General features: G+C 38.4%; 2 protein-coding genes and 1 non-coding gene across 5 annotated transcripts; 1 reads left to right on the top strand and 2 right to left on the bottom strand.

Moving 5' to 3' along the window:
* Window positions 1-1,137: 1,137 nt before the first annotated feature.
* Window positions 1,138-1,209, bottom strand: Trnae-uuc (transfer RNA glutamic acid (anticodon UUC)). The gene has a single exon. It is a non-coding gene; the product is annotated as a tRNA-Glu (tRNA).
* Window positions 1,210-2,682: 1,473 nt separating this feature from the next.
* LOC127864902 (sulfoquinovosidase-like) lies at window positions 2,683-13,290 on the top strand. The gene is made up of 11 exons (XM_052404793.1): window positions 2,683-2,813; window positions 3,490-3,588; window positions 4,137-4,325; window positions 5,746-5,938; window positions 7,065-7,409; window positions 7,660-7,785; window positions 8,184-8,402; window positions 8,767-8,860; window positions 10,319-10,443; window positions 11,331-11,588; window positions 12,537-13,290. The coding sequence occupies exons 1-11, from the start codon at window positions 2,766-2,768 to the stop codon at window positions 13,109-13,111; spliced, it is 2,271 nt and encodes a 756-aa protein (XP_052260753.1). The 5' UTR covers window positions 2,683-2,765; the 3' UTR covers window positions 13,112-13,290.
* A 141-nt stretch (window positions 13,291-13,431) lies between these two features.
* Window positions 13,432-22,814, bottom strand: LOC127869117 (uncharacterized). Of its 3 annotated transcripts, XM_052411468.1 has the most exons (6): window positions 22,646-22,814; window positions 20,182-20,258; window positions 19,116-19,176; window positions 17,421-17,487; window positions 16,553-16,687; window positions 13,432-13,724 (listed from the first exon to the last, which is right to left on the bottom strand). In XM_052411468.1, exons 2-6 carry the CDS (start codon window positions 20,220-20,222, stop codon window positions 13,660-13,662), a joined length of 369 nt encoding a protein of 122 aa, XP_052267428.1. In that variant the 5' UTR covers window positions 20,223-20,258; window positions 22,646-22,814; the 3' UTR covers window positions 13,432-13,659. The 3 variants fall into 3 exon arrangements, with proteins under 3 accessions (XP_052267428.1, XP_052267420.1, XP_052267413.1); XM_052411460.1 differs by lacking the exon at window positions 20,182-20,258 and having other exon boundaries at window positions 16,537-16,687; window positions 22,646-22,810; XM_052411453.1 differs by lacking the exon at window positions 20,182-20,258 and having other exon boundaries at window positions 22,646-22,807.
* Window positions 22,815-26,529: the final 3,715 nt, after the last annotated feature.

Here is a 26,529-nt window from a genome sequence, read left to right as displayed (position 1 = left end):
TCTATGTATAACGCTGAAAGGGATTGTTGTGTTGAAAGACAGACGGACAGACGGACGAACGGACGAGTGAGCGAACTGTTATTATGTTAGCGGACAGACAGACACACACGCTCGAGGTCAAACAGAAAAGTAGGCAACAAACAAAATGCGCAGTGCTCTGTGAAAAAAGGCGTAATGCATGTGCATAGAGTGTTGTCCCAGATAGGCCTCAGTCCGCACTGGCTAAACAGGGACGACACTTTCTGCTTTTATTATATTTTCCGTTTAAAGAAAGTCTCTTCTTAGCAAAAATCATGTTTATGCGAAAAGTGTCGTCCCTGTCCGCACAGGCCATTCTGGGACGAAACTTTACTCACATGCATTGAACCCTTGTTTCACATAGCACGGCCCAAATATAGATATACTTTTATAAATATCGAAATTATATTATATTTCACATTTTTCATTTTAGATTTAACAGCAATATGTATTTTCCCTGTTTTAAAGGACACTTCACACTAAAGAAAGTCTCTTCTTAGCAAAAATCAAGTTAAGGCGGAAAGTGTCGTCCCTGCTTATCTGGGACGACATTTTACGCTCATGCATGAATCCCCCTTTTCACACAGCGCGGCTTTAATACATTCTGATGCACATGTTGGTGTTGCGTCGTCGTCGTCGTTGATGTTTCGTTACATGTAAGATGTATCATCCGTGCAAGTAAAATGTCTACGTTTTGCTACAAAACAAACCGTGAAACGCATTCTAGGTTTTGGATATCATGAAAATGTCATTTTCTACCTATGTTAGTCGACGAGTTCCCTATTTAATCTTAGTTTTGCCTCTTTTACACACGGACGATTGCTTGATACATATGCAATATAGATGACTAGATTACTGACTCAGTCTATATGTACTTAACTTCATTTATTATTTTTGTTGGTTACGAACATGCATGCACTGGTATCATGTTAAAGACCTGTATGTATGAGACATGATTCGTTTCTATAACACACATTAATTCAGGTTGACAACGGCTTCTGTAAACAAATGTATTGATTCAAATTTATAATTTTACCGTTTACTTGTAAACATTTTCGTTTGTTTACGCTTATTAAATTAAAAACACGGGAAAATAAATCCGAAGGGAAAAAAAGAGGCTTCCCATGCCGGGAATCGAACCCGGGCCGCCTGGGTGAAAACCAGGAATCCTAACCACTAGACCACATGGGAGTACAAATATGTGAAGCAAAATATAGTACATATAGATTGTAAACACGTATTTCTATTTATAGAATTATCGGATTTTAACGGGAGGCTACTAATACCGTTTTATAATGAGTGATTTCCCTTCGTCGATCTATAAACACTGTATTAAAGTGATATGCCCATCTAACAGTATTATGCTATGTTTATAGGTGTCTATCGTAACCGTTGTTTATTTTTGGTGTGTACACTTCATATAAACTTATATTTGTTAATGCAGCATCAATATACTACAACAATATCACGGAAAGAGAAAAATAATGCATTTGAATATCAACCGTACTTTCGTTTGACAACTGATCATGGATGTACGATGTTAATCTAAATTTAGTTTTAGTGAAGATTCGTTCATACGACACAAAGACTCAATTTTGTTTTACGGATCATTTTAATTTCCTGCAACGATATCTATTCATACAACACACGAACACTAACTCCGATCCTTATACAAAAGACAGTTCCGCTCTGCTTAGAGGACTGTACAGTCATATAAAATATCGCATATAATATATTTTTTATAAACAACTGGTAGCAATATGAGTTGCAGATAATCGGGCAGTTTCCACATTTTAACTAACTCTTTTGACCTGTTAATTCTTTTCAGCTTAATTCAACATTGAAAAATGCGCATAATATCACTTTATCTGAGGTCATTCAAATTGATTATATTTGCAAACACCGTTATCGAAAATTATTCATTTGTGATGAAAACGTTGATATCATATCCATGTAATGCGGCCAACCCAATGTGTTTCAAGATTTCGACAGATACCACTTTTCCCTTTTTGCTGGTGTGCTTAATTAGAAAGATTTACGGAAAGAAATCAACACATTAGTAGCCTTACTGCTTTAAAGACTTTATAACGCTCGAAATCAACGAAATCAACGAACATTTCGTAAAATATTTCGTAAATTATTTCGTAAAATTAAGTTAACACCTAAGCAATCACTGTTCCTCATAGCAATAGCCACAATTTCACTGTTCCTTATAGCAATAGCCGCAATTTCAACGCTAGATGTGGTATGATTTCATTTTTGTAGTTACAAAATGCTCGTTTGCGAATATATCTATTAATACGACATACGAACACTAAAATGGTACCATGTTAGTGTTCATGTGTGGTATGAATAGATATCGTTGCGGGAAATTAAAATGGAATTAAATATGCAAAAAAAAATTTAAAAAAATAACGAGCATTTTGTATCTTCAAACATCTTTTTTACCAGACCACATCTGGCGTTGAAATTCCGGGAATTGCCATAGGGAACACTGATTTTTAATTGTTTAACTTTATTTTACAAAATATTGTACGAAAGTTTCGTTAATTTTGAGTAGTTATGGGGCTTTAAAATCGTTTGCTTCCACTGATTAACCCACTACATTGTACCAACTATTTCATGCTAAATGCGCTCATGAGGTTCGCGATTCTGAAAGGCAACCTAACATTTTAACCAAGCGCCCTTACTATCTCAGTGACCTGGTGTACAACACTGCTCTGACCCAAAAGTGTCGTGTGTTCAGAATGAAGTTCAACCATTTTATACATTTCTGGATTATTCTACACATTCTAGTATGTTTTCATTTCTATCTTATTTAATCAGATCAGTCTTGCTCTGGGAAAACATATGCGAACAGTGTCGTCCCAGATTAGCCTGTGCAGTTCGCACAGTGTCGTCCCAGATTAGCCTGTGCAGTTCGCACAGGGACAACAATTTCCTTCTAGATTGGATAATAGTTTAAAATACACTTTATATACACGCAAAAATCCATAAAAGCATAAAGTATGGTCCCTGATTCGCCTTCACGGACTGCATAGGCTAATCGGGGACAACACTTTGCGAACATGCAATAAGGCCGGTTTTCCCAAAGCGAGGCTCATATAGATTTCGGGTTCTTTAAAATAATTACTCTAAACTTTTGTTATGCATTGATTACAAATATTCATTGGAGTATCCATTTGCTTTTACGTTTATGGGGTAATCATTTACAGATTATACTTACGTCGACTTTGAATACTTCAAATATTATGTATCTTCGTAGAGGTAAAATGTATCCTTCAGAGGCCGGATAATTAGCCACTAAACGATATGTAACCAAATAGTTGAAAAACTCTGAATGCGCCATAGTATAATACATCATTTTACACAGTCAAAAGTGAATATATGGTTACAATTTATCAAACATAACGTGTGATACAATCTATGTGTTTCAACATTTGCATAAAACCGGACAGGTCCTTTTTGCAGGTCGAGTTTTGTCCAAGCCACGTGCACGCAGCAAAGAGTTACAAGCTAGACTGGGTACTGGACCAGTCTCTTAACGTCTCCATTGGAGACGGTGTTCAGGTGTTGATGTCTTCGTGTTTATTTTTTTGTTTCATAATAATTTCGTTCTTCCAGCCACGTCTGTAAAACATCATGATTTTACAAATATAACAACGGATGAACTATATGCTCACTCATGTCACAAATAAAATTAAACCACGGGACGTTATCGAAGGTTATTTAATTACCGATTACGAAAGCGACATTTGTTTATTTAAGAATATAAACATTTATTGTCAATATTGTCAATTTAAACTTACCGGACATAAAGAAATTTATGCTAAAACAATATCATTTTTTTAATGCTGAAATTATTTGATGAACCATTTTTCTTTACTGTCTTTATCTGTAGAACAGTCTGTTCAGTCAAAACATTTCATAAATATACATATTCTTCTATAAATTTATAAATAATATTATATTTTACTTTTTTTCCATTTTAGACTTTACAGCGATTTGTATCTTACTACCTCTTTTAAAGGACACTTAACCCATGTTGAATAACAGCATTTTATTTATGTGTGTGCAGGAAGTTGTTAATAAAATAATACTTCTCCGACGATTCGCAGATATTTGCACACACGACCAACGCGCCGTTCATCTATGTCGGTGCAGGACAGATCGACTTCCGGGAATTTCGGGGCAACTTCTTCATCAACAACTATGAGCAGGGTCGTATCGGGCTGCAACAGTTCACACCGGTGGCCAACACGAGCACCTCCGACACGTTCAGGTTCAACTTCGGAAACTCTGTGAACGTAAGTAAAATAATTATGAAAACTTTGTCTTTACATTATTTTTTTTATCGCATATAGTTTTTTCATAGCGAGTGCAATTCAAAGCAATTATATCCAACAGAGCTTACATTCATGGAAATTGGTTTGCGGTCAATTTATTTGCAGCCATGAAACCCACATGTAGTCTTAGACAAGTTAAACTTCTGTCTATATTCAACGGTTATGAGTTTAAACTTCAAAATTAATCAATATTTTTTGCAGATTTATATCGAAGAAGCAACTTAATATTTGTCTGTAAACATACAGTTATAAATATGATATATGCATACGTATACAATTATGCATTATGTTTGCCATTGCAGATCGCAACATACTAGTAGTAGCAATCCGTATGTTTATAATTATATTAGTTCCAAATGCCACTATGTACTATATATGCCCACCCATCCAATCTAGTCTAACCATTTAATCAACGCAATGCTCGCAAAGGTCAATTACTGGGAATCCAATCAGAACTGTACCCATTTTAAAATACTGAACAAAAATGACATGGAAGAACACCGCCGTACATTTCCGGACCGAGTAGCATGCTAGTAATTGTTTTGAGACCGTAAAAACATTAAGGTCCACCACCATTGTGTCTCGTTCTATAACATCTTTTAATCACATCAAGTCTACCATATTCTCTTTTAAAGGGATCTTTTCACGCTTTGGTAAATTGACAAAATTGAAAAAAGTTGTTTCAGATTCGTAAGTTTTCGTTTTAGTTAAGATATTTGTGAGGAAACAGTAATACTGAACATTAACCATGTTCTAATATAGCCATTATATGCATCTTTTGACGATTTTAAAACCTAAAAATTATAAAGCGTTGCAACGCGAAACGATTGAATAATTTGGAGAGTTCTGTTTTTGTCGTTAAATTTTGTGAAACTACGAAGATTGCTTATATAAGGTATAAAGTACTCGGCGGAATAGCTCAGTAAGCTAAAGCGTTTTTACTTCAGGACTCTGACAGGACTCCAGGGGTCACTGGTTCGAAACCTGCTCCGGGCAATGTTCTTTTCCTTTTTTTAATTTTTTTCTTGATTTTTTACTGGAGCTTTTACGATCCAATGTTTACATTTATCAATATAAAGCATTTAATGAATAAGTTAAAAAAATGCCAAAATCTGTGAAAAGGCCCCTTTAATATCTGAACTGTTACTGAAGTAATAGAGTTCTTGAGTATAAGTATACCATTTGATGACGTATTTGTATGATATGATTACTAGTATTCCGATTATGAGGTTTTATTGCAGTAGGCAATGCTCAGAAGTGTGTCCCTGCACTACTACATACATCGTAAACTTACATACATACACAGCTATATAAATTAAAATGAATTCAATGTTAAGTTACTATTATATCTTTAAAAAAACACGTGTTGCATTTCCTTCAGCTGAACGTCACATTCGCGACGCGAGACGGCTACCCACTCGTGATATCCTTCAGCGACCTTGACCCTAACACCTTCAATGGCATCTGGATGCGCGTGGCGGCCACCACAGACGAGAAAGTGTATGGCCTCGGGGAGCAGTACTCGTACCTCAATCTCCGGGGTCGCAGCTACCCCATATGGGTCAGGGAGCAAGGTGAGACAGGATTATTCATCACGGTTGTAATGAGACAAACAGAGCGAATGTTTGTAAATATAAATTGTTTTCACGGAAAGGGCGTTACCAAATCATTGAATATTGTATATGAAACTTTTACTTAATCATATGATAATATAGAAAATTAAAGATCTAATAACACCATTATGTGCATGGCCCAGTGTTAATTCTGTTCACAATTTCAGATGATTTACGAATGAACGTTCAAAGAGAGGATTTTAAAAGTGCATAAGAAGATTTTTCACGTGATTTTTAATTTGTGCTTTGCTAAAACAAAATGATATTCATCGGATTTGCGGCATCGTAAATCGTAAAATGATATAACAGTATTCTTATTTTTATTATTGCGCACGACTGGTACGTTTTACTCTGAATCGTTTCTTTAAAAAGGAGAGTTTTGGGTAAATAGTGTTATTCATTTTGTTTAAGTCGTCATAGGTTTTCGTTAAAAAGCAAACGGAACAAATTGGTAGCATTATGCTGGCTGCACCTTTCTAAAGCAAAATGTAATTTCCTTTTAGTTGCTCTGAAAAAGACTGTTACAAATATTTTCGTAAAGTTATTTCTTTCCGTGGGCATTGTTTCTGACTGTTCAATGTCGCCAAATGGTTTAAATGTATAAAAAAGGCAAGAGGATTCGCATTATCAATAATAACTTCATTCAATACACGATAACAAACATACACGCTACTCAAGATTACTCCTGAAGATTTCAGTCTTGGATCGGGTCTGATCGATAACGAGTAGGTCACGCGAGTTGCGTATCGTGTTATTTCTTAAAATCTGACCCATAATTTCTAAACATATTGCAAGATATACACATTTCCAGAAAGGAAATTCATTTCTGCGTTGAATAAGACCAAGTTCATGGAAATCGTTGCACAATTAATGAAGTTATGGCTGTTCAAAGCGATGAACCCCGTTTTTTTTTTCAGAGAAATTAATTTTTCGTTATAATTTGACTATTTTTCATTCGAAATGATGTTTGTCCTACTTAATATCATAGCCACACGCTAAACACCTGTGCCTTAATCCGCTGTGCAATCGTAAATTTGTTGTAGAGATACCCATATATTGTTCTTGATATTTCTTTATACGACCTAAGGTGTTGGTCGCAACAAAAGCGACATCGTCACATTCTTTGCCGACAACTATGGCGGCGGTGCCGGTGGCGATTACCACACGACTTACTTTCCGCAGACGACTTTCGTCAGCAGTCGAAAATATTCCTGTCATTATGGCGGTTACAACTACGCTGAAGTCAACTTTATTCCGCAAACTTTCCACGAGATTTACATCTACGGACAGCCGCGGAGCTTCAATTTCGATGCCGGTTCAACCATAAAGGAAGTAGTGCAGTCGATTGCGCTCAAGCTTGGCACGCAGCCGGAACTTCCGGATTGGGTTTACACGGGAGCGATACTCGGGGTTCAGGGAGGAACACAAGTTGTTAGATACTTTGTATTTTATGAGTTTGATTTTATCGATGGGGTGTAAAGTTTTATCAGTAATTGTCCGAGAATGAATACATTCTAACATGTTATTAATATATATGCGAAAAATCACCATTAAAACTAGCCCCCCCCCCCTTCCCCTTTTTGTCTTCATGTATGAATATTGCAATTCAAACCACTTCACGTATTACATATGACACATTTAAATTTAGACGCCACGATATTTTAGATGTTGGACCGTTTAAGCGCATGCGCAGAACAATAACGTAAGCGTCAGCGGCCTGTGGATACAGGACTGGGCAGGAATTCTGCAAACGTCGTTTGGGAAACGTCTGTTCTGGGATTGGAAGTGGAACCAGACGTATTATCCGGGTACGAAATGAATCATGGACGAATAATTAAGTGATAAATGCGTTGCATTACGCTTATACAAATAATATAAAACACGTATTTCGGCATATTCAAGGAGCAGTGAAAATTAAAAAAACATTAAGACACAAGTGTATTATAGGCATATTATTGTATTTAAATTCAAAGTAAAACATTCAAAACAAAAAGCAAAAAAGGATCGCAACTTTAATAAGCACATCGGTATTAGACAGTGCATGTGTCGGAATTCGTTATCGCTATTCAAATAGATTTTATATGAATACTTTTATATAATATGTGTTTCAAAAATATTTATTTTCGTGTACAATCTGTAAAAAAATCAGTGCGTTCCAATCATGTCACTTGTTCCACGGTAATAATTGTGTTTTTCTCTATTCCAGACTTGAACAACACGATAGCCTCGCTGAAGAAACAAGGGATTCGCGTGTTGGCTTACATCAACCCGAACCTCAACGTTCAGGGGACGCTCTTCCAAGAGGGCGCCCGCCTCGGCCATTTCATACGGAACGTTTCGGGCGACCCCTTCCTAACCGACTTCGGGGAGTTCTACTGCGCGACCGTGGACCTAACGTCACCGGATGCTCGAATGTGGTACAAGGGTAGGTTGGGTTACATATACAAGCTGACGTCTCGTCAAATGCTAATTATATTAAGATTTCTAAAAGTCAAGCGTTTAAGTTCAATCCTGTGTAAGGATTGTGTTAGTTGGTATATGTCGAAATCCAACACGTGCGTATCGAGGCAACGTCGGTCTGATGGCAGTAGAACCCTATCTTTTGTAATATTCGAAGAGACTTTGGTTCGTGCGAAATTTTGCAGAAGTGTTAAACGCTGATAGTTGATTGGTTATGTTATGCCCTTATGTGTTTTTCATAAATTATACAATTAGAAATCGGACTATTATATCACCATCAACTTATTTCTAATGTTTAACAGTTTTCGATATTCGGTTCTTATGTTCAGGCGTTATTCAGAAGAACATGATGGACCTCGGTTTGAGCGGCTGGATGGCGGACTTCGGCGAGTACGTACCGGCAGACGGCGCCTTCTTCTACAGGTCTGCGAGTCCTGGGCCCATATTCACCAAACCATTCTTAGATTTTGAAAACAATATATTCTTTAAGCTATTATGTTCTAAAAATTCTTAAAGGTGACAACTTGCATGGCATAATTCTTCATAAGTACACGTTAATGGTAAAAACACCAGATTTTAATAGCCTGTATGAATGCAAACTAAAAGGTTTGTTATTAAGTTCTATTGTTTATTCTTAATTACAAGTTTTGTTCGGTGAATGCATGCCCATTGCCCATATCCAACGATCCAGTATTACTGCAGGCCCATTGCCTATATCCAACGATCCAGTATTACTGCAGGCCCATTGCCTATATCCAACAATCCAGTATTACTGCAGGCCCATTGCCTATATCCAACGATCCAGTATTACTGCAGGCCCATTGCCTATATCCAACGATCCAGTATTACTGCAGGCCCATTGCCTATATCCAACAATCCAGTATTACTGCAGGCCCATTGCCTATATCCAACGATCCAGTATTACTGCAGGCCTATTGCCTATATCCAACAATCCAGTATTACTGCAGGCCCATTGCCTATATCCAACAATCCAGTATTACTGCAGGCCCATTGCCTATATCCAACGATCCAGTATTACTGCAGGCCCATTGCCTATATCCAACGATCCAGTATTACTCTTAAGAATTAACAATAGGCTTTGAATAACGAAATATTTCTACGGAGTTTGAAACAGGCTACCACTGGTGATTATTTCTTAAACAAAAAATTCTACAGAAAGAATGATGAAGATAGAGGTGGTTAAGGCAAAGTTGGACTCAAAATAAAAGCAGTTCTCAAACACTCTTATTTCAAGAATATTGCTTATTTTTAGACTTAAGTCTAAATATTTGTTGGTGAATACGGATCCTAATGGAGCAATTTTTTTCGTTAATCTTGTTGAATTCCTCAGAGAGAAGTATGATAAGCGTGAAACAAATCCAATTTACCTGTATTGACACACCGAAGGCGATTTAAACCGAATAATTGTCAATAGACATATACTGATAAAGTTATAAGGTAGGTCGAATGCTCGAATGCTCGAATGTCGTAAGGTCATGTTCTGATAATGCCGGTTTGTACCCAGCATAATTCAATTGTGCATATTGCCTTCCTTCGACGCGTCTGATATTGAATAGTAGTGAATAGTCGATTAATTCTCACTCACTGACTCAATGACTCACTCACTCACTCACTCACTTATTCACTCACTCACTTAATCACAAACTCATTCACTCACTCACTCACAAACTCACTCACTCACTCACTCACTCACTCACTCACTCACTCACTCACTCACTCACTCACTCACTCACTCACTCACACTTACTCATTGCTTTATTACCTAACTACCTTACTAGTTTGTCAACATCGATCTAGTAAAATAACCATATTTATTATTAGAGAATAATAGTGTACTGTCGACCACTTTGTTCACTGCAGCAACGAGACGGGTCGAGTGGTTCACAACAAGTGGCCGCGTCTGTGGGCCGAGGTGAACCGCATGGCGACCGACGAAAGTAACGTCACAGGCGACGTCGTATTCTGGATGCGCGCCGGCGCTGCGGGTGCGTTCTTAATGTTGCATAATCAAACTATTCAATTAAACATCGCTATGGGAAAATAAGTCTTCATTCGCATGCGCAAAGAGTCGTCCCAGATAAGCCTGTGCCGTCGAAACCGGCTTATCCGGGTTGTCACTATCCACTTAAAAGCATTTTTCGTGTGACCAAAGTCTCTTCTTGCGAAAATCAAGTTAAGGCGAAAAGTGTCGTACCTGATTAACCTTTGCGGACTGAAAAGGCTTATGGGGATGATTTTCGTGGTTAGTTGAAAAGTACTGCTTTTAAGTAAAGCGCTTATTTTCTCATCTGGTAGAAAGGCTTTTTTTATTGATTGTATGACTTCTGTTGTTATTTCTTATCATGCCATGTGTTGTTATTTATAATCATGTTTGTGTGGAATAATACATTACGTTTCATTTGAGCATAAGACATAAAATAAATACATAAATGTTCGGCATGTACACTTTAACTCGTCGAATACCTATATCTTAAATATGATTGGGATCGTTTCGGTCGTAGTTACAAAACCACAGTCTCGGTCCTTATTCGTTATTCGTGAATCAATTCATGATTTCAATTTTTATTTTTTTTGGTTTTATTTTGATTAAACATTGCATGTATTTATTTTCTTTAAAAGATTATATGGGATATGTTTAAATTGAATTTAACAAGCAAAGTTGAGCCACAGTCTTAATTTCTCGCTCTTAAGTTTTCGCATGTTTGTGGCAATATGAGTAAATGTCATACGTGTTTATTTTAAAGTATTTTTAATATACAACAATGCATACTGTACCTTTGGTACCGAAACAATTATATTGTGCATTTCTGTTACCAATAATTTCGACCTCGAATAACATTTAAAAAAACTGCAAAATTAAAACAAATTGAAGGTGTCGGCAACTACACCACCCTGATGTGGGCAGGCGACCAGAACGTCGACTTCAGCTACGCCGACGGTCTCCCGTCCACAATCCCCGCCGCTCTCAACATGGGGATGTCTGGCGTAGGAATCACCCACTTTGACATCGGTGGTTACACAACCGCCGCCCAATTCCGGGCGCTCGGACAGGCGCTCGTACGTAGCGACGAGCTTCTACTGAGATCGGCGGAGGCAGCGGTGTTTACACCAATGTTTCGGAGTCACGAAGGTATGCTTTTGAATTGAGTGTAGTTTAATCAGTGTAATGTTGCTCCGTTGCGTTAAAAGCATATGGTTTGCTGAGACGATTCCAATTCCGTTTCCTGGATAGACCAATAATTCGAGACGCGGCCCAGAAAAAAGTGGGCTAAATCCATGTGCATTAAGTGTCATCCGAGAATAGCCTGTGCAGTATCCACAGCACTTTCTGCATACACTAGATTTTCGTTCAGACGAGCCCTCCTCCAAACGACAAATTCCATAGCACGGAAAGTGTCGTCCCTGGTTAGCCTGTGCGGACTGCACCGGCCAGTCTGGGACGACACTTTTCACACAGGCATCAAACCCCGTTATTTTCAGCACGTGGCTCATATGGTTTATCGAGACGATGTCAATTCCGTTTCCTGGGTGACCAGTAATTTAATGTATTTGTGAGGTTTATTGAAAACGTTCTTATGGTGGGAACTTGAACCCGGGGCACCCCAATCACCCGAAGGACACAGTGTCAACGACCTCATCATTGTTTTGTAGTTGGAGTGTTGAATGCAAAACGGCTAGATTAATCTTCACGTATACTGATGCAAATTCTGCCAATTGATAATTCTTGATCTTCATGTTTTGTTGTTGTTTTGTAAAATTAAGTTTATTTCTTGACCGTGACTCATCAACAATCAAACGTATCAATAGCTCATGTTATTCCAACCGCCAGGTACTCATTTACACAATTAAAGTGCCTTGAGTTTTAAACTGATTTTGGAGTTTCAGAGATAATAATTATAATAATATACATGCGATCAAGGAAAAAAGTATTTGTTCTAGAAAATAAATCATAATTGTAATAAATACTACATAACAATATAATTATGATAGTATATAAAGGTTATCATTGTTAAGCGAATGTGAAACATTATTTCACATAAATAAATTCATCAATGCGATAATGTACGTTTATTTTTAGGAAACCAGCCCCAGGCAAACGTCCAATTCTACAGCAACGATTATATTGAACAGCAGTTCGGACGTCTCTCTCGGATGTTTGTCCATATTGCCAACTACACACGTCACGTGGTGCAAGAGAACAGCCTCTTCGGAACGCCCGCACAGCGTCCTCTGTTTATGGAATTTCCCGACGACCCTGCGGCATGGGCTGTCACCTACCAGTACATGTACGGCGACAAAGTCTTAGTAGCTCCAGTGATTGCCACTAACGTTACATCACAGACCGTGTACCTACCGAAGGGCCCGGGCTCGGCGGGCTGGCACTTCCTGTGGAGCGACCGATCCTATCCCGGCGGCCAATTTGCTAACGTCCCAGCTCCGATTGGTCAGCCCCCGGTGTTTTATCTTAGCTCGCCCGAGTATGATGACATATTTACGGCGGTTAAGCGGAAATTCCCTTTGGTCCAACCCCCACCACCAACCACTCCGCATGCCGAAACGTCCACTGTTAGTACTAAAAGCACCAATTCTTGTACAAGTGTGCATGTACTGAATTCTCTTATAATGATGTGTGTTGTATTGCACGTGTTTTAAGTGTGTTTTAATGTTTTTTTTAATCGCATTTTATTACTAGAATGGTATTGTGTACCAGAAGCTTTATTTACACGTTAAGTTCATAAAGTACAAGTAGGTAGTACATGTATATGTGTCTAACTTGTATGATTTTAAATTAGTGTATATGTTCTTTCGTTGTAATAAAAAGTAACTTTGCACTTAAAGTTGTTCGATTACAATTAAATCGTTGTCTCACTTTGTGGCAGATGTCAAATATACTATCTGCTTGAAGCATATATAATCAATTATGAAAATCATGTGCACCATTTTATGATATAACACGTTTCTATACGAAATACTAGCAGAAATACATGTATTTATTTTACGTTCATTATGATTTAATTAACATTTAAGCCATTCACAAAAACACATAACTACAAAATATTTCAAACAAACTATCCGCACATGTTTCACACACATAACACAATCACATTATCTGAAGATCGTAATAAAGAGTCTGCATGTATATACATGTACTAGTAGTCACTGTTGCCACACCCCAATGTTGTACCGCCCCGTGGATCGGGTTACGTGCGAGGGGCGTTACCAACTCCAAGTACAGTTTTGTAGGCCCCGGTTCCATACTTTCCAACTGAAACATTTAATAATCAAATATCAAGGCTCTGTGAGCATTTGAATGAAACAATAAAACAATATGAGCCTCGCTCGGGAAAAATCAAGTCTTATAAGACGCCCAAAGAATATAGAGTTACTTTTTATATGGGCTAAATTCTTTGGAATCTCCAAAATATAATATTCTCAAAATATTTCAAACTTAAAGAGTAGCTTAATATTTGAGAGCGTCAACAAGCTGGACTAGGGAAATATCGGGCTTAATGAATGTGCAGTCAGTGCGGGCTAATCATGGAATACACCTTCCCGCTTGTATGGTATTTTTCGTTTTAATGCATCAGCGGAAAGTTTTCCCCAGAGTAGCCGGTGCACAGGCTTACCAGGGATGAGGCTTTCCACTGTTATGGTATTTATCGTGTAAAGGCAAAAAGTGACGTCCTTGATTAGCCTGTGCGGATTGAATAGGTTAACCTGGGACGAAACTATACGCACATGCATTTAGTCCCATCTTTCCAGCGTAACACTCATATAAAATGTATCATGAGAACTCCATACCCACTTAGAAACAGCCTTATTTAATGAATTTCTGTTCAGTTTACATTGTGTAAACCACGTGATACACGACTTCACAATTTCTAACCTTTACAATCTCAGCTATGATCACATATAATCTACGTCAAAACCCAGCGGTTTAAGCCGAGCCCGTTTCGACACAAGACTAACACACTATTATTCCCAACAAAATCATTCAATCATGTTTTACTACACCACATTTCATAGCGCTATATATGCTGTGGAGAACATAACACAGGGGACGTTAGTAAACAGTACAATATTAAATAGTACATGAAAACTTCTCAATTAACAGTTTACAATCATGTTTGACTTCATAATATAAGTATATGAAGATATGGCGTAATCAATCACGTGATCTGTGAAAATAAGAAATCTTATCAAGTATTTTAATTCTTTGGATAGATACTACTTTCTCGATTTCTTATATTAAGGTAAACATGCGCGTGTTCTACGCATGCAGCACAAGATGGCCTGCATTCTAAATGATTATTTAAACAAATGAGTCGCGTTCTGGAAAAAAATAGGCTTGATACATGTGTTGTCTCCTCTTAGCCGCTTAGCCTGGCTAATGATAGACGACTTTTTCCGCCTAAACTGGATTTTCGTCTCGAAGAGACTTGCTTCAACGAAAACCATTACATATGCGGAAAGTATCGTCCCTGATTAGCCTGCGTGGACTGCACGGGCTAATCTGGGCGACACTTTACCCACATGCATATAGCCCGGTTTTCCCAGAACGTGGCTCAAATTATCATTGTCATTGCAGATCTCGTTAGGGATCTCTAATAGTGTGAGATCTTGTTAGGGATCTCTGATAGTGTGAGATCTCGTAAGGGATCTCTGATAGTGTGAGATCTCGTTAGGAATCTCTGATAGTGTGAGATCTCGTTAGGGATCTCTGATAGTGTGAGATCTTGTTAGGGATCTCTGATAGTGTGAGATCTCGTAAGGGATCTCTGATAGTGTAAGATCTCGTTAGGGATCTCTGATAGTGTGAGATCTCGTAAGGGATCTCTGATAGTGTGAGATCTCGTTAGGGATCTCTGATAGTGTGAGATCTCGTAAGGGATCTCTGATAGTGTGATATCTCGTTAGGGATCTCTGATAGTGTGAGATCTCGTAAGGGATCTCTGATAGTGTGATATCTCGTTAGGGATCTCTGATAGTGTGAGATCTCGTTAGGGATCTCTGATAGTGTGAGATCTTGTTAGGGATCTATGATAGTGTGAGATCTCGTAAGGGATCTCTGATAGTGTGATATCTCGTTAGGGATCTCTGATAGTGTGAGATCTCGTTAGGGATCTCTGATAGTGCGCTCTATATGCAGATCTCGTTAGGGATCTCTGATAGTGTGCTCTATATGCAGTCATTGCAGATCTCGTTAGGGATCTCTGATAATGTGCTCTATATGCAGATCTCGTTAGGGATCTCTGATAGTGTGCTCTATATGCAGATCTCGTTAGGGGTCTCTGATAATATGCTCTATATGCAGTCATTGCAGATCTCGTTAGGGATCTCTGATAATGTGCTCTATATGCAGATCTCGTCAGGGATCTCTGATAGTGTGATCTATATGCAGTCATTGCAGATCTCGTTAGGGATCTTTGATAGTGTGCTCTGTATCATAGTCATTGCAGATCTCGTCAGGGATCTCTGATAGTGTGCTCTATATGCAGTCATTGCAGATCTCGTTAGAGATCTCTGATAATGTGCTCTATATGCAGATCTCGTTAGGGATCTCTGATAGTGTGCTCTATATGCAGATCTCGTTAGAGATCTCTGATAGTGTGCTCTATATGCAGTCATTGCAGATCTCGTTCTGGATCTCTGATAGTGTGCTCTATATGCAAAATACAAAACTTTATTTTGAAATATAAATTTTCTACCTGTCAATAAAAACTTAAAGATATTTCTGCTGGTTAAAGAGTATATTAAATATATTTGGAACTTTCTACATGTGCCAATATCTTTTTTCATGTTCACCGAATGACCATTGCCTCTTTTATGTATTATTTACGCTTATAGTCACACACACAAAACATGCTTTGCTATAAAGTGTAAAGCACAGAACGTACGCGGGATTCAGGTATACTTGGTATTTACATTTGAATAGATAGATTACATAGAACACGCTGAGCTCAACAGTTAAGAACACATACCCAAGCTGTTACACTGTAAGCAGACGACATTCGTGTTACGTGTAATGTGACGTCACGGACATGCAGGCACGTGCAAAGTGAGGAATCAATACTTACTTGTGCACATACTTACAGTTCGTAGTTTTGGGTTTTTCAAGCACCCAGTACCGGAAGCCGTTTCGAGCGCGCTCGTTCAGGGACGTCTTGAATCTATCATGAGTGAAACTCGCGCGACTTGGTACTATTTGGCGCTGCCCGGTAAAATAATCTACATTAGGGACAAAAATGGTATTAAAAATAAGAACACACCAGATGAATGTCAGTTTATTTTCAGTCGCAAATATAACCTAAAAATTGCTAATTTAAGTTTGACCTGTTTTAAGTACCTTGTTTTAATTGTATGGACGTTGCGTCATTTTGAAATAATTTTAGTGTGTAAACTGCATTGCGAAAAATTCTCTCCTCTGTTTTAGAAATACACTTCAATAAAATAAAGTTAAATATTCAATACATTAATTATTTTAGCGACTCGTTGACTATAGATGATAAATTCTATGACACACATGTATACAGTCCGTTATGGTTTTGGTGACATCGACGTTCGACTGTGCGTTCATGTCTGTGATTTCTACCGCATGAGTCCGTTAAAATTGTGCAAATTAAGGTATTGAATAGTTGCACTTACTATTACAGATTCATTAATACTGGAGCCGCGCTCTGAGAAAACCGGGCTTAATGCATGTGCGTAAAGTGTCTTCCAATATCAGCCAGTGCAGTCTGCAGACTTTATCGATCAAAACAAGTCTCTTCTAAACTAATGACCAGTGCATGCTCAGTTTCGTCCCTTAATAGCTCTGCAGACATCACAAGTTAATCAGGAAAAGCACTTAGATCAATTAAGCCTGGTTATCGCAAAGCGTTACTCACTAGAATTGTGATCAATGTAATATTGTAGGTAAGGCAATATTGTGTAACTAAAGATGATAAACACATAACCATACCAACTATCACTCTGTCAGGATTGAATCCGATTTTCTTTCCGTTAAATGTCGATTGGTACGAGGTTCTCTGAAAATGGACAGAAAAATAAATGAACGATATATAGGGTCAACAATCATACTAGGTTACCATACGTTAAAAGATACACACGATGACAGGATTCGGTCTCGAAATTTCACAATCATACAAGTAGCATATCGTCTTATTATAAAATAGATTTTTAGACAACAGTCTCGTTTACTGTTTTATATTGTTCAAGGTTATGCGTATATGTTACGATGTTAATCGACTATTTTGCCCACGTAACACACGACTTAATAGCAGACAGAGTTGACAATACTACGCAAATGCACACATAGCAAAAACCCCATTTTCGCATGACGCGGTTCAGATAAACGGGTAGGGGAGGTAACCGCCGCGAAAAGTTTTGGTGTGAAAATGATGACACCATTCGACCGATTCCCAAGTTAATAAGTTGCAGTATTACATCTTCCAGCTTTATGACCATCCGGATCATCGGGAGCTGCATATCATATAAATGTGCCGCGCTCATTGAAAAGGATTGTTAATGCCTGTCCGTCAAGTGTCGTCAAATATTAGCCTGTGCGGACTATACACGCTAATCTTTGACGGATATCAGGGAATACACTTTCCGCCCAGACTGGATTTTGAATAGAAGAGACATCATTTGAACGTTAGACTCCATACAAACGAAACGTGTCGTCTCTGATTAGTCTGTGCGGACTTCAGATGCTAATCTGGGATGACATTGTGCGCACATGCATTAAGACCGGTTTTCCCAGAACGAGGCCCAAATATCATATGCAATTTTGGGCTATAATGAATATAGCATCTAAAGGAGAGTAGTGTTTCTCTTAAATGGAGCAATATTTTCTACACCCTGAAAATGCCTACACAATTTGTTATCATACCGAACAATTAAAATGAAAAGTCGAACAGATTGTATATGAAAATCAAACGCTCATCAACATTTATCTGTGTAATACATTTTAATAAGCGCATACCTGCAATAGGCTTGTATAGAATTTATGGAAAACCTGTGCTACTTTTAAGGCATACAGGTGGATTATATGGATGTGTATTTGGAAATGTAACATCGGAAAGTCACGTGAGGTAGAGGTATATACTAATTGTAAGAAAGCACTACCATTGTAATGAGATCAATTTGACGATTTTCCAATGGGTGGTCACAAATAACTTATATGTGATTGTATATATATATATGAGGAGCGTTCTGGGGAAACGGGACAGAATTCATGCGCTTAACCAATTTATGCCTAGTGGATTCTCCCATCCTTCTAAGTTGGATCAATTTATTAAAAAATTAGGGATGTCTAGGCTTTTTTTCTATTTAGAATATTTCTTACAGAAATTCCTTTAAGCAAACAGTGCAGACCCTGATGAGACGCAGCATCACGCGGCGTCTCATCTGGGTCTACGCTGTTTGCATAGGCCTTTTTCTAGACGCTAGGCATAAATGGGTTAAAGTATCGTCCCTGATTCGCCTGTGCAGTCCGTACAGTCTAATGTGGGACGAAAGTTTCCGCCCATAATAGATTTTCTGTGCGGAATGCACATGATAATATGGAGCGACACTTTACGTACATACATTAAGACTGGTTTTTCCAAAGCGAGTGTTATATTCAACCGTTTCGCACGAGAACTGTTCTACGTACCCAGACACCTTTCATGCTCTTTGGTGTGTCAAAGTTACTGTGTCTGGACCATGATCGAAGTCTGAAATAAGAATTGCATGGCTGCATTTCTGGGCGTCTTGAGTCATCACACGATAATACGGCTGAATGGCATCATCGAACAAACGTCGACTTATGTTCAACTTAATGGACATGTATATATGTACGACAAAAAGTTTGATAGTTCTCTCATCGGAGATAAGGAATAAAAGGATAAATATTATATAGTCGTAAAAAAGTTCATGGTGTTTACCACACACATATTATATACAATGTCATCAAACCAAACGTTAAAAGTGCTTATGATAAACATATTCTATTTGACATTATGTGAATCATAAGTAAACGAGTCGTCATAGTTATATAAAAAAAAAACATAAAACAGGCTTACCTAATTAATTAATTAAAATAAATCGGTGTCATAGGCTTTAGCAAACACACGTCAACTTATGACATTGAATGAATATTTAAAATGATTAAAAAGCCTATGATAACATGCATCATCAGGGATAGTAACTTAGGTAAACAAATAATTGCCATAAATCACAGGAAATAATAATAACCTATAATAAACTTACTATCATTGACAACTGTTTACGATAAATAATATTATTTTTTCACGATAAAGAACACGTGAAGGATTGAAAAGAAAGGAGGGGTTTTACTGCAATAGACTAATTATCGACATAAGCGCTAAACGTCTTTTAAAAAGTGCATCGTAACTTGGGTTTGTAGTACGAAAGAGAAGACGCTCAGCTGTTGGAATGAACGGCATGGCAATTCATTCACCCATTGTTAATAAACAATAATACGTCACACCAAATGTTAAATGGAGTTAGTGAAACCAACTACACTTTGTTATTATATTAAGTTTCACAACACTAATAACAATAGAGTTTTGTCATTGTTATTGACAATAAACGATACTACATGCGTTTATTTAGGTTAGTGGCAATATATTAGTAGCTGTTCTGTTATATCATGGATTCAAAGCAGTACTGGATGAAAGGGCTATACGCCACAAATCAAACTGTCACATTCTACAGACCTACTCAAGTCGCCATAGTCGGCCAGAGATGAAATCGCCATCTTGAGTGGCTATCTTTAAAGTGTCGATTTAACTAACTGAAAACAGTTTATTACATGGTTGTGAGATCTAATTGTATCTAGTATTGCATTTTTCTGTACATACGCAGTGGTAAATGAGTAAAAGAGTTATTAAAATTACGGATCGGACACAAGATAGTATTGCAAGCCAGGTGTTAAAGAATTAACCCATTTATGCCCAGTGGACTCTCCCATCCTTGTAAATTGGATCAATTTATTTCCAAAAGTAGGGGTGTCTGGTATATTTATTTCTATATTTAGAATATTTCTTACAGAAATTTCTTTAAGCAAACAGCGCAGACCCTGATGAGACGCCGCATTATGCGGCGTCTCATCTGGGTCTACGCTGTTTGCAATGTCCTTTTTTCAGGACGCTAGGCATGAATGGGTTAAGGAATGATGCTGGTAGGCTGGCTTTCTAATGATCTTCCTTTGAGCAATAATATATATGATGTCAGATTTTCGACACATCGTTAGGTTATGATGGCGGTTTTGAAAGTCGCCAACATAAAACGTGAGGAACGAAAAAAAGATATATGCCAGATGTACAAAATGAGCGATAATGTCATAATTGTCGAATCTTTTGCTGTTCTGGTGGGTATTATAGTCGTTCTTAAGAGTTGGTGTGTTTGCGAGTCTTCGTAAACGCCATAATCCCAGAGTGATATGGAAGATATAAGCTTGCAGAGTGTCATGTACGGAATAAAATGGAAATGGCCGCATTTTGAGCAACAGCCTCGCATTCTCTTTCCAGGTGTATTACTAGATACCATTGGCGGATCACCTTAAACATAGTCTTTCATTTCTCTTTATGTAGATTCCTTGCATTATTGATATGCCACCTTAAGCCAATGTTTTGTTATTATTGTATTCCCTTGTACATGAAACGGTTTGATATCATTGACGTGGCAGCTTAAGCAATAGTCTTAATTTCACTGCGCATGTGCATTCCTTGCAATCGTTGATAGGAAACATCAACCCTCAGTCCTGCATTTCCTTTTTATGTGCATTTTTTAAATCATTGACATGGTACCTTTATCCTCAGTTTGAATTCACGGGTGGTACCAGTATTAATAATTGTTTGTTTATAGTCGGTGTCATGTTTAAAAAAAGTAATGGTTACAAATAAGAATTTCTCTCCCGATAGAGTTTCCAATGTGTTATTTTTAGCTATATCGAACCTGCGTTCATTCCTTTATACAATTGACATGGAATTTTAAGTGCCAGTATCGTATTCTAATTGTGTGCGTATTCCCAGATATCATTTACATGGTACTTAAAGCCCTAGTATCGTATTCTCTTTAAACAAGTCTTGTATTCCATTTGCATGTTAACTACCTGATATCAGTGACAGAGAACCATATGCCTCAGTCTCCCATTTCCTGTGAAAGTGTATTCCTATATTGATATGCCACCTTAAGCCCACATTTTGCATCCCCTTTGTATTTGTATTCCATATATCACTGACATAACCCTTTAAACAACAGATCGCTCTCATTTTGCGTGTGTATTCCTCAATATCAATGCCATGGTACCATACATCGAAGTCTCATATTCCTTGTGCATGCCCTATTCAATGATAGCATTGACATCGCACCTTAAGTCACAGTCATTTATTCTGATTGCATATGACTAGTTGCTTTCAATGAAACGGCACTTAGTTTCGTATTCATTTTGCGAGTGCATTCCTTAACCAAGTTAGCATGACATCTTGAGCCAAAGTATTAAACAATGTATTCCATTTGAATAAGAATTACTTTTTATCATTTAAAGAGTACATAAGACGAAGTTCCTGATTGTCATATCGGACCTCACTAGCGCTGCTAGTATCATTTAATATGACTATCAGGAAGCGGTCGGTAAGCTATCAGATCATATTAATGAGAATCGAGATATTGCGGACACTATCGTAACATTGTCAGGACGCTGTCGTGATGTCGTTGATATCAAGCATATCATAATTATGTCGAAACACATTTAATATATTTTATTCAGTACGTTTTCGCCTCACTAACGACATAAAATATTTAGATTGTGTGATTGAGCCTTAATATGGATTCATATTCAGACCACATTTTAATGGAAGTTTATTCTATGAAAACATCACGTGTTTTTTAACCTGGTGTTTGATGTTTTGCACTTTTATTTATCATGTCCAACTAATGTTTCGTTTTCGAAACTATGTTGCTTGGGTATTAAACATCACTTCATCTAGACTTTATCCCCACCGTTCTTTGGATCTAGAACCGATCAGACAATTTTCGAAAACACAATATCGAGTGTACTGTAAGTATTGGCATCTTTGGATGACAATTACGTCTACAATTTAATAATGTCTTTGTAATTATTATTGCGATTGTTTGAAATCTATAGATAACAATTAATAATAACAATGTTCTACTTACAAATTCATCCGATCCAGTATATTACCATCAAAATATGACATCTTGGATGTATTTTATCAAGTTGGACTATAAACCAAACATACACTGTGTTAAACCGTTTTAAAAGAACGTGTCGTCTGTAAACTATGTAAGTTAATCAAAAGACAATTGTCTATTGTTTTATCAAACAATGCGATTCCGAATTGAGAAGTCGACGGATTAATTACTGAAAGGTGTACCTCGGAAAGTTAAACAATTGTGTCTTGTTCTGTGAAAATTGGGCAAAATGCATGTGCGTAAAGTGTCGCGGACTGCACAGGCTAATCAGGGACGACACTTACCGCTGTAATGGTATTTTTCGTTTAAAGGAAGTCCCTTTTTACCGAAAATATAGTTTAAGCGGAAAGTGTCGTTCCCGATTAGCCTGTGCGGACTACACAGGTTTATCTGGGACGACACTATTCGCAGATGCATTTTGCCCAATTTTCACAGAACAATACACAATTAGAGCTCTGCAACTTAACAACTACACCGCACTAGTTATAATGATCAATCGGTTCCTAAATTAGCCCGTGCAGTCCGCACAGGCTAATCAGGGACAACACTTTCCGCCTAAACTGGATTTTCGTGTACAAGAGACTTCCTTTAAACGAAAAATACCATAAAAGAGGATAGTGTCGTCCCAGATTAGCCTGTGCGGACTGCATAGGCTAATCTGGGACGACACTTTACGCACATGCATTAAGCTAAATTTTCTCAGAACGAGGCTCATAGGTTCTGGCTGAGAGGGTGGTCGCGTCCCGACGTCAGATTTAACACTCTACCGGGTCAGATTGGTCACTCTACCGGTACTCCCTAAATACAAAGGTAAATTAAAATATTTACAACTAAGAAAACAAAAGGTGGATTTTTTCACCGATTGATGTTTTAAACGATGCCCTAAAATATATCAGATTATTTGAACACATCAGTGATGCGAAATTGCACACATCAACATTTTAATTATAATGTTTCTTCACCCGGAGTTACGTTCCATTTTGTCACTACTCGCGACATTTATAGCGTACAGTGTTCACCCGAGTTATTAAAATGTATCAGGCTTAACAACGTTCAATCTTGTTTTAAAACACTTATCAACATTGGTAAACAGTAATTGTCCGTGAGATTTATCTATAGCCCGCAATTATGTTAAATGCCAAATGGTACGGGGTAGCGTAACCTGATATTAGTGGCATGAAATTTAATCATGTAATTTGAATTGTTTCCATTCAATGTTTCAAATACATTTGATTGTTTACAAATTATTGAGTTTCCATTGACAACTATAAGTAAGACGGTATCAGTTTACAAATGATTTAACGTCATTAAATATGTGTTAGAAAATGATAGAGTGCCATTTACCATTAGTTTATGTCAAGTAAAATGAAAACATTTACTGGTTCAACTTGTTTAATGCAGGCGCGTACCCAGGCCCTGGTCCCTGGGACCCAGGGACCAGGACAGCTATCTGTCCTGGTCCCTGGGTCCCGGGCCCCCAGCTAGCTGTCCTGGTCCCTGGGTCCCGGGCCCCCAGCTAGCTGTCCTGGCCCTGGGTCCCGGGCCCCCAGCTAGCTGCCCTGGTCCCTGGGTCCCGGGCCCCCAGCTAGCTGTCCTGGCGCCTGGGTCCCGGGCCCCAGCTAGCTGTCCTGGTCCCTGGGTCCCGGGCCCCCAGCTAGCTGTCCTGGTCCCTGGGTCCCGGGCCCCCAGCTAGCTGTCCTGGTCCCTGGGTCCCGGGCCCCCAGCTAGCTGTCCTGGCCCCTGGGTCCCGGGCCCCAGCTAGCTGTCCTGGTCCCTGGGTCCCGGGCCCCCAGCTAGCTGTCCTGGTCCCTGGGTCCCGGGCCCCCAGCTAGCTGTCCTGGTCCCTGGGTCCCGGGCCCCCAGCTAGCTGTCCTGGTCCCTGGGTCCCGGGCCCCCAGCTAGCTGTCCTGGTCCCTGGGTCCCGGGCCCCCAGCTAGCTGTAAAGTTAGATTTTTTTAATAATTGACCTGCTTCAAATTTTTCTCTCATGAAAGGACCCGCAGTACACTTTACAAAAGAGCAGATGTGTTTTATTGTCCCTGATAACCAAGGGGATTAGCGCTAGTGCAGATAAGCCCATAGGCAAAGTTTTCTTACCGCCTTGTACACACGTCCCCGATCAGTCAATGACCCCTTGTGATCCTGAATGCTTCATCTATGGATAGTTAATGTAAAACGTCTTTAAATTGGCCAAGGAAAGAGAATGAATGAATGGAAGCAACTGATACAGGAGGTCTGAAAATTGCTGACGTTAACAATTAATTAATATGTGAAAAACAAATAATGTTTGAGGCAATTAGAGTGGTGATATGGATAATGCTCATTAATTTGAACCGGTAAGTTTCTTTGTCTTAGTCAAAGACCCATTACTTTGCCAAACATCAATGGACCGGAACGAAACTCATACGTCATCAGTAAGTCATTTAGGTAGACTCACACACCAAATATCAGGCCACGGAGCATATGAGAGTCCGTGATCAGGCCAATATCTTAAAGCGTTTGAAAGAAGTCTGGAAATGCCGGACAGACGGATGGACGGTTCGACTGCTATATACCACGTTACAGGAGGCATAAAAAAACAGCTCAATATCTGAAAGGATTGCGTAAGAAACCTTCGGAAAACGGTTATTATAGAGAAATACACATGTATTTTAAGCACAAGGGCCATAACTTCGCCAAAAATCAATGGACTGAAACGAAATTCACACTTATGCCTCGGTCACACTGTCACGAATCAGAGCTACGAACGAGCTACGAATACTTTTCGGCACAGTTCGTAGCTATTCTTACTGGACCGTGGCTCTCCGTACTTGATCCGTGATCAGTCGTAGTAGTTTTTGGATGTCCGTAGCAACTCTTGACATATTTTGAACATGTTCAAAAAATTGCTACGAATTTATCGACGCTAGCGTATTCGTAGCAGTCCGTACTAAACCGTACTGATCCGTACTAGTTCGTAACGACACCGTAGTCGTCCGTACCTTTTCGTAGGCCTAAAGATTTTCTAGGAATTGATACGAATAACTACGGAGCGGTACGGTTACGTTACGTATTAGCTACGATTATTCCATGGATATACTACGGAAAGCCACTGTTCTAGTACGTTGTACTACGGATAGGCAGAAATTTGCACGATCTTGTACGATGTACTACATTTCAGCACGAAACAGTACGGACATATACGGCCCACTACAATAAATTGCTACTGAAAAACATCATTGAAATTAAAGCAACCGTACTTGCATTTGTGTAGTTCACATTATGAACCGCAAGCAAATTGCGTTTGCGATAAATTTGTTACACTTGGATATTGAAATGGCACAAAATGCAGAGGCCGTTGTCGAGCTGCTTGACGATATGCACAGAGGTAATAATGATTCAATATCGTATAACTAGTATAGCTTTGTGCTAAAAATTACATCTTTTGAAAATATTAGAATTGAAATAGTAATACATTTTGTTTTATTTGCAGGTAAGTATCTGTCCTATTTGCCGTCTGAATCTTTCAGTTACTTTTACGCGATTAAATAATTGTTAAATTAATAGCCGACATAATAAAATACAAAATTAATCATACTTTCTTAAGCATGATCTATATTTTAACATCAATAACTACATACTTAATCAGGTCAGAGAAGAAAAAGGAGGTTGTGAATAAGAGACTGGCTTTTAAGACGACCCGCTGTCAGCCAATACGAGACTTTGATGGCCGAACTGATGGTTGAAGATCCGGCGGCTTTTGAAACTTCACCAGAATCGGCCTGATATGTTCCATGAGCTATTAAAGGTCGTTGTTCTCAGGATCACGAAGAATCACACCTGGTTCAAACAGTCCATCAATCCAGATT

This window comes from Dreissena polymorpha, chromosome 1 (assembly GCF_020536995.1).
Source record: "Dreissena polymorpha isolate Duluth1 chromosome 1, UMN_Dpol_1.0, whole genome shotgun sequence".
NCBI classification, from domain to species: Eukaryota; Metazoa; Mollusca; class Bivalvia; order Myida; family Dreissenidae; genus Dreissena; species Dreissena polymorpha.
The sequence above is the reverse complement of the archived record's forward strand: the minus strand, read 5'-3'. Positions and strand labels throughout refer to the sequence as shown.

Bases quoted from the DNA above. Each gene is read 5' to 3' on its own strand.
- LOC127869117 (XM_052411468.1), bottom strand. From the start codon at position 20,222: ATGGCGATTTCATCTCTGGCCGACTATGGCGACTTGAGTAG. The intron at 19,177-20,181 runs GTCTGTAGAATG...TTCTTATTTCAG, and splicing joins GACTATGGCGACTTGAGTAG to ACTTCGATCATGGTCCAGAC. The intron at 16,688-17,420 runs GTATGGTTATGT...TCCCTAATGTAG, and splicing joins TCCTGACAGAGTGATAGTTG to ATTATTTTACCGGGCAGCGC.
- LOC127864902 (XM_052404793.1), top strand. From the start codon at position 2,766: ATGAAGTTCAACCATTTTATACATTTCTGGATTATTCTACACATTCTA. The intron at 4,326-5,745 runs GTAAGTAAAATA...CATTTCCTTCAG, and splicing joins ACTTCGGAAACTCTGTGAAC to CTGAACGTCACATTCGCGAC. The intron at 7,410-7,659 runs TTAGATACTTTG...GGACCGTTTAAG, and splicing joins TCAGGGAGGAACACAAGTTG to CGCATGCGCAGAACAATAAC.